General features: G+C 39.0%; 1 protein-coding gene across 8 annotated transcripts in view; it reads right to left on the bottom strand.

The window, feature by feature from the left end:
• Positions 1–272: 272 nt before the first annotated feature.
• The window catches only part of cdk18 (cyclin dependent kinase 18), a 56,230-nt gene continuing 47,417 nt past the window's right edge, over positions 273–9,085 (bottom strand). For all 8 annotated transcript variants that reach the window (XM_042225877.1, XM_042225878.1, XM_042225879.1 and 5 more), the window contains 2 exons: positions 6,863–6,940; positions 273–5,645 (listed from right to left, as the gene is read on the bottom strand). In XM_042225877.1, the coding sequence (XP_042081811.1) occupies positions 5,611–5,645; positions 6,863–6,940 (113 nt within the window). In that variant the 3' untranslated portion in view covers positions 273–5,610. The remainder of the gene's footprint in view (positions 5,646–6,862; positions 6,941–9,085) is intronic.

Below are 9,085 nucleotides of genomic sequence, written 5' to 3'. Positions count from 1 at the left end.
GACACTCTCTGGACCTGTTTATCTGTCACAGTCAGTTCTCTGGTCCTCCAATATTTACCTTAACTGATAATAACAACTGAGTTTAATTGTTGTTAACTGAAATTACTGGAGCTGTCACTGTCCTTGTGTTCTCTTCATTCATCCAGCAAAAACAGCCTGTAGTTGTCCAGTAGCACCACCTTGTGTTCATCTGAGTTACTACTTCTTCTCCTTGGTATCGTGTCCACCAAGAGCAGCATTATGGTAAACGTACACAAAAAGACTGGAACCAGTTTTCTCCACAATTTCGGCAGTTTATTGATTCATTAATTGAGCAATTATTCAATCAGTTTTATGCCTATGGCGGTCACAGTACATTCAATTTCTCGTTGTATAACAGTGTAGACAAATCCCACAAAATATCACATCTTATACAAAATCTAAACTCATCGTTTATAAAACATTTAGACGTCATCTACATTTTTTTTCTTTATTTTTATTTTAAGAGCTCCGCTTTTTTTAAACATCATAAAACTCACTGAGAAAAATGAGAACATCTGTTAAAATACATATATTATTTATTTTTTCTTTATTACAATATTTAAAATAGCTTCATTTACCACAACTAAACACACAGTAATACTTCTGCCATTGAGGGAGGAGGAGGGGAAGGTTGGAAGTGTAACGTCTACAGCGATACATCCATCTGAAGTCCCTGCAGGTGGGCCCTGAATTCCTCTCCTCGGTGTCTATCTTTGCTCTAACACGCTGACAGGTGAACAGAGGTTGGGATGGTTGTACCATTATTCTATTCACCCACTTGTAGAGGTAGAAAAAAATTTGAATGGCGTCTGTCTCTTCACTCATATACAAGCGTAACCCCATTGACGGTGCTCAGCAAGCACCTGCTTTAGAGGCTCAGTGCTTGACTTAAGGACACTTGGACCCAGCTCTCTGCTTCTCTACTGCTGTCCTCTATGAGCACTTTAAAGTGACATTTGTTTGTTTGCACTTGGATAGAGAGCACACATAGCCAGTAAATCTGTGGATTGATTTATCTATTCAAGCTAAGTAAAATACAACTGGAGTGGCAGTAGATTTCATTAGGACATATCTACACTCACCCAAAAAGGCTTTTACAGCCTCTTGGAATTGCCATCCCCACTCAACGCCTCATTTGGCATGTTAAAACTACTGCAGCCTGTGAGACTGTTCACATTAGATGTGCAGCAATACCCAATACTGCAACATAAAAATCAAGGGTTGGTCTTCTTTAGCAGCCAGGATGAATTCAAACTGTCCTTGACATCAGTAAAACAGCACACAACCATCCACCATTAGCAACCTATAACACATGGTGTGACATCAGTTACTCTGCATTAAAATTATATTAAAACTAGACTCACATGTACACCAGAATGCCAGTGACATAGTAGCCCATCCACTTCACAGTCCATCATAATCCTCAGGTTATTGTAATGCGTGAAGCTTATACAATAGCAACACATCAGTCACAGCCCTACAGCATTCCCAGCTTTGCTCTTCCTTTTCACTTTAGCAGGGACCATCATTTAGAACATGAACTAGCATAGGCTGATGGGGACAGTGTTTACTGAGATCACAGGCTTAAGCAACAGACTTCTACTGGACTTCTTTTTGCAACTAGAGGACTTGCTCACAGCTGGCCTTAGGAAATTATGCAAGTTTAAAGCACGACCACACTGGTTGTCTGGAATACACAGCAGTGATTTAGAGCCATTCTGCTCAAAATGCAATGACTGGTCTCCCAACCAAAAGCCTTACAAAGGCTGCTGGGTTGCCTTCCTGTATCTATTTACTGTATGGAGAGTGCTTACCAATTTTTTAGACCACCTTTCATAAAAACTAGAAAACAGATATTTTAGATATCTGTTAAAAACACGTTTAAAACTAAAAATGTGATTGTTATTTATTACTGAATTCATGTTTTTATACTCAAATTTGAGCCGACACTGGACTTTAATCAGACATCAATCAGGTGTAGCATTCAACCACCAAAACTAATTTTGTACTTGAATATCAGCAAAAAATTATAACAATTTAGTTTATTTATCTTAATACAAAAATAATAATGATGTGCTTTTTATTTTATTTTTTTGGATTTATGTATAATAGTAAATTTGAAAGTTCATAGATAATGACAATTACCACACTGTAGTATTAAAAATATGATTTTGATTAAATATATTGCACAAACTGGTGGATTAAGCATTAAAGAAACAACTGTAATTATTGATACTGTTAGCAAGCTGTGACATAAACCTTACATTGGGTTTGGATCAGTCTTTGTCTAATATTAAAATATTATATTAATATTTTAATATTAAAACTTGTTTGATGATCTGAAACCTGTAAGTGTGACAGATATGCAAAAGGATAAAAAAAAAAAAAACAGGAAGGAGGAACTTTTTCATGTCTCTCTCATACATACAGAGCTGAATTCTTACAAAGGCAGCCGGGCTGGTAACTACAGACAAAACAAACTAATATATCTGCAAGGTTCAGCGGTGTAAGCACCACCCTGAAAGTTTCAAAACCAGTGCTTACTCAGTACCGCTTTAGCTCAGAGGTGACCACATACCGCGAGGCAGGAGAGCAGTGGTCCGAGTACAGTGGTCTTTGAGATTTTCACATATTTTATGGACCTTTTTACTACAGATCACATACTTAGACTTTGAATCTTCTTTTTCAATGGAGAGACCCGAAACCCCCCATGACCTCAGGTTACATCACTGATGATGTGTCCAAGGGCACCAAACGGTGTATCTAAAACTATTAATAATACCTCAGTTGCCTCAACACCTCAGAGGTGTTAATGAGGATACCTCAGCAGCACTGAACAAGAAGGAAGAGGACAGGCAAGATGTCAGAGCAAATTAAGGATTGAGGAGAGTATCAATATCCAAAAGCCATTATCACTTTTGTCTCCAGATAATATTCATTGAACAGGACATACACATAAGCTCTTGGCTCAAATGATCACATGGGAACTATTAAAAACACAGTTGTGAAATTCTCACCTGTCTATTAACAGATGAGTGTACTTCTCACTGTATGTGCTTTTGTTTAGTGAATCTACTGTGAAAAGCTGCTCTCTAACAACAGGCTGTGCAAATTATGAAGGGTAGTGGTGACCCCTATTAAACTGATACGAGAAAGTACCTACAGGGCATATTTTCTCCATTCACTGGTTTAGGAATGGGGGGTTTGGTAAAATATGGGGTCATACTTTGGAACCGTGTAAGGAAAGACACAAAGGGAGGGGAACAGGCTTCAGAGGACACTTCCGGCTTGTGCAAATAGGAAACTACAAAAATACATACACCCATAGTGAGTTATTTACATACACAAAATAAATGCCTCCTAGCACATTGGATACACTGAAGCAAATATAATTTCTTCACAAGCTAAAATATCATGCACAGTTTACTAAGGCAACTTCAAAAAACTGGTGTGAAAGTCAGCTGTTAACACTGTAAGGAATGTTACCCCACAACGAGGAGACACGGGCACTGTAGCGAGGCGAGTCTATCCAGTTTCCAGGTTTATATTCACAACAGAGTCAGATTTTATGGTAGCTTCAGTGGTTGTTACGTGACGGCAGAGGTACTGCAAATGAGCAGTGTGACGCTATGCCTACAACTTCAAGACTGTTATATGATAACAGTAACCCATAGCTGCCACACTGGGGCCTAAGAAAGTCGGAGGTAATATCACAATACATCCGATTCCATTCTGTTCAATAACAACAGTTGAGATAAGGTATATACATGTAGATGCTGCAATGCTTGGTTCATTGGACCATTGTGTCAACACGGTTGCCATATTGTTCATGAAGAGCTGAACCTCCAGTTGTAACTATGGGACAGAGGCTCATACTCAATTAAAAATGACCATGAGTGAATTTTAAAATGATTTTGGATCTGTGGGTTTCCCTATAAGAATATTTTAATAACAAAATATCTTAGGTTGTTGTTAGCAACCCTAATACTTCGATAATATAACACTTAAAGTTAATTTTCCAATTCTACAGGTGCTTTTCATAAACTTGAGCGGTAAAAATCAACTGTCAAATGCAACTCACACCATTTAAACCCATTTACTGTGCTGTCAAAGTGTAAGTAAATTGCAACTGCATTTCAGATTAGTGCCGTGCTGAATCCTTGGTCAGGTGAGCAGGTGCAGAGAAGCACCTCACAAGACTGAAAGCAGCACCTACAAGTATATATTCATTACAAAGCCAAGAGAGCATCAACGCCTTCTGCAACACACAGTAAACACAGAAACTGAACATGGTTTGACCACTACATGCTAAAACTTCCATGCAACCCTGCACTGTTAAACAGACTGATTATTGAGCAATACTATTATATCAGTCTTCAAATATCTAATTTAATATCTGTGTGCCTATAATGTGCCATTTTAAAAGATGCCCTTCCAGAATAAACTTTTAGCTATTAGCATAATTTCAAATGTCAGTGGGATTTGGAATAAGTTTTTAGCTAGCTGGGATAGCTAACCGTCACTAGCGAATGCACATCATGCAAAGTAATGAATGACCATGAAGCCTTACTGAGTGTTTTTCTGTCAGCCACATAATGTTTTTGCCTCATCAGTTCGCCAAAACACTTTGCAAATGCATACGAGTCCGTTATTGAGCAAGTGCCTAGCAGCACCCAGAGTTATATCTAACATTACAGTTTTTTAAATTTCAGATTAGCAAAGCAAAGGGGCTTAAAAACATGATATGAACATCTTGTGTGTGACAATAAAATATTAACTATATATTTACACAATGTTTAAACAAATTACATCACAAAATCGATAATCCAAGTAACAGAAAAAAATGTGACTATTCTCTTTGGTTTCTGGTCAGCCTTTTCTGTGGGTAGTGGTGGTGTATAAGTTTTAACCCTGTCCTCAAACTACAAATCCCTGGTGAATCACTGTTAAGCTGAGAAAAGAATTAGGATTCATAAGGGTCCTTGGTTGCCAAACTGTGTCTTTAAGCTACATATCAGTGTTAGACCATAAGTTTTGTAAGATAAAACCAGAAAATAATTTAGAAACCAACTGACCTGGAACAAACTCAACACATAATGCAATACTTGCATTTCTGTTAGGGCAAAGACACGCACACCTGCAACTGTATCCATTGTTCCAGTTGTGATAGCAGCTACTTTGAATGGCTAGAACCCTGGGTGTGCTCTGAACACTATGTAAAGCAGGCCTGTGTAAGTATAGCATAGCAGAGCGTTTCATTTAGTGCTCCGTTTCTTCTTAGGCTGAAATGCATGTGCGTGTCGGGAGGATGAATCTCTCATGTGTCCAGTTACATCACGGCAGCATGTTCAGTGTAGCTGATTGTGCAAATGTGTGCAAATATGTATGAATAGAGAAGGTATTTCAAGTGCAATACAAGTTTGTCTCCAGAAACTCTGTGTGCCTCCACGGTCAGCTGCCATGGAAATGAGTGCGTGTTTGTCCGTGCAGGTGAACATGCTGTGAATGTGCTGAGCTGCGATGGCCTTGGTGTTGTGATCTGAAAAGGCAGTTCCTCGCCGTCTTCTCTCTTCATCCTCTCCACGACCTCTAGAAGATGCTTTGTCTTCGGTTCTTTCCTCGACCTGTAATTGAAGTTGACACTTGTAGTTGGCATTGACTAATAGGGCTGTGCGATATGACCAAAATCTCATATCCCGATATAAGACTTCTATCGTCCCGATAACGATATAAATCACAAAAATGTAACATTTTCTGTAAATTCTGTGAATCTCGGGCAGCTCGTCTTGCGTGAAGCGTTTCCAGCTGCGCGTCATGTAGCTGGAGTCGAGTGTTTTAACCGATGCATGAAACGATACATTTTCAGACATAAGTTGTAACGGTCGCCGTTTTCATTGTGAGTATTTATTACACGGCGTGCTGCGGGGAAAAGCCTGTTCTAACGTTTGAGTCTAAGGTTTATTTTTTAGCACCTGGCGACTTTTTTAACTTCTCATCTGTAAATAATCTGCTCTTTCACGTGATTCAGTTTATTTTGAAAAATCTCAACAGGATCTTGAGCTTTATTGTGAAAGGTTTATGTGGAACAAACAAGCAGACACGAGATGGTGTTACCGTTGTTGTTGCTAACGACAACGCATAAAAACAGGCGCTTGTCTGTCTGTAGTGTGGTTATATTAAATATAAGAGAAAGAGAGAACTTAAAGAAATTAATATAGCCACTACAGTGACCATCAGAACGATGAAAAAATATTGCCGTAAAGAGTTTATTTTGCGACACCACGAAACAAACGATAGCGTAAAATGAAACGATAGATATTTTTATATCATCATCCGATATATATCGTTATATCGAACAGCCCTATTGACTAATTCAAACAAATTAAAGCAATTTTTAAAAGAAAGAATGACTCATGTTTTTTTCCTTAGAGGAATCTCTCAACCTAACATTAATTAGTTTGATTAAAGAGTAGTAGAAATCTCACAATAGCTGAGCCTACTTTCCAATAAAAGAACAGGAAATGAAAAAGTAGAGAGGGCTTTATTACTTTTACTTGTCTTTCAGTTCCCCTGAGAGTTTTTGGAGTGGCAATTTTATTGCATTAGAATAAACAAACAAGGCATGCTGGCCTCTCAGAGTGCTTTGCTAATTGACAAAGTACATGTGCAGACACCTCAGCATTTCAAGAACAAAGTTGTTTTTTTAGAATCAGATAAATTAACAATGAAGGAAATTTTTCTCTTGTGACCAATATGAAGAAAACACAAAGACTGAATGTTATAAATGTTACTTATGTGAACAACAAGTGGCCAGATTTTGCACTGAGGTCAGATCCCTTACCTAAAGGCTGGAATACTGAGCTGCGGTGTCCTGGGTCCTTCTGGAGCTGCACCTCTCTGAGAGAAAACACTGAAGCAGCTGTAACGCAGGTGGAGAACAAACGTAGCAAAGCAAGTAAGGACACTTTTGTTTGGTCAGTTATTCCTTTGCTCTATAGTAATAGTTCTTCACAATAAATCGTAAACAACTGGAGAGACTTTGTTGCACTTGAAATGGTGCCACATTTGTAAGGAGTGAGTAGAGCAGTGAATGTGGGCTGCTCCCATGAAAACCTCGCTAAAGCTTCTCTGTCAGTACCAAACAGTTATTCTGCTGTTGAGTGTTGTTTGTTGTTGTTTACTGTATTGACAATTTAATGTATTCATTTAACAATAAAGGCCTTCAGTAGCATGTGGAGGAACCATACACAGCTGACACAGGCTGCAACCTCCTCATGCTGATCACCAGCTTGGTCACACATTTTTGTGGGACGGCGTCCCATTTTCATCCAGTATTTGTCACATGTCACACCTAAACTGTCCAGATCACACACCAACTGACCTCGAAGCACTCAGCAAGAGGCAAAGTGCAAAGGAAAGAGTATCAGTGGAAGAAGAAAAACATCCTGACTTTGAGATGTTGAATTTGTGGAATGTGTTGAGGACGATTCAGATGACAGACTTGTCTGAGCACCATACATGCATTTTGTAAATTCTGTGAATACGAAATGCTACAAGAAACAACAACAACAGAACAAACAAACATGTGTAGTGTGTGGAAAGAAGAAAGTCATTAAACAAAATTCCTAAGGAAACTGAGCAAATTCTGGGTATGTACATGCACATGGGATAAGTACAGCTGCCCAGTGTACGAGTTTGTTGGGAGATGAAGGCAAAGCGCTTTGCTGTTTGTGAAGTGATGTGTTGAGACAGATTCCTAAAAGTCCTGATGCTGATTCACTTAAAAAAACATTTACGCATCTAACATGCCAGCAAAGCTTCAACAATGGATTTTCAAGATGCGGAGACGTACAGGACAAAGTATTTGTGTTTTTTTTACTTTGATTTGTTGTTACAAGGGGCAGAAAATCCAGAACAAATAAATCTGATGTTGGTTCTACTGGAGATGCTGTGTAAAAATGGCCTCAGCTCTTCCAGCAGGAAAAATAAAATCACAAGGTTTTTGCAGAAAGCTACTTTCTTCCCTTTTACAGGTGGAACACTCGAAAAAAAGAGGAATCCAAAACATAACATGAAAAGTTTGAATGAGCAGAGTAAAAGACTGCAACACAATGGATGAGAAAGATTTGAAGAAAAAGGGAAGAGGCTCTTTAGACATCAGAGAAAAGCAGGACAACATCATTGTGAGATGGTATGACAAAGCTGTGAACCTGCGCTCTTCTTGTGTTTAAGGAAGGAGTTCACCTTCTTCATATACTACCTGCACTTTCAGGTTCAGATCCCAGCGATGGTACATGTATATCTGGTGGCACACCGTTACAGTGGCAATAATCTCTACAGAAGACCAGAAGAAACTAAAGCCCAGCCAGAAACCCACGCCCCTGTGAAGGTTTCAGGCTGCAGCTGGCACCTCTCTCAGCCCAGCAAAGGGCAAAGTCACTTATCCTCTTGAGTAACAGGAGAATTTATTTTTAGGTCCTCCCTTGTCACAAAGGGGTTGCCAGTGCGGGCAGCTTCACATGCTTCATTTGGAGGAGTTTCATACTGGATACTTCTGATTCTGATTCGACCCCAAAGGGGATTTCTGTCTCTGGCTGGAACTGAACAATTGACCTTTTGCTTGTCAAGCAAATGTTAATCACTATGCTATAAGACAAAGTTGGTCCAAATATATACAAATCTGTTCTCTGTCAAGATGACCCCACACTGCTTCAACAATGTTGAAGAGCAGGCTGTGGAGAGGTTCATCTACGGGTGTCCCCCCAATTGGAACAGGGTCATAATTAACTAAATTAGCTACACACTGGTCATACGCTGCTATGAAAAGACAAACTGACATGCAGGAAAAGACATTTGTTTCTGAAGAGTGATAATACAGCAGCAGGAAAATACTATCCACACACAGAGTAAAAACATTCCTGCCTACAGTAATTAGAACAAATATTGAGTTTAGTACTTTAACTTAGTACAAAGCACCATCAGCATTCATGCTTTGTTAGATATTGATATACTCTGTGTGTGTGTGTGTGTGTGTGTGTGTGTGTGTGTGTGTGTGTGTGTGTGT

This window comes from Haplochromis burtoni, unplaced genomic scaffold (genome assembly GCF_018398535.1).
Source record: "Haplochromis burtoni strain Fernald_Lab_line unplaced genomic scaffold, NCSU_Asbu1 Contig_186, whole genome shotgun sequence".
Classification (NCBI taxonomy): Eukaryota; Metazoa; Chordata; class Actinopteri; order Cichliformes; family Cichlidae; genus Haplochromis; species Haplochromis burtoni.
This window is presented reverse-complemented; position numbering and strand designations above follow the sequence as displayed.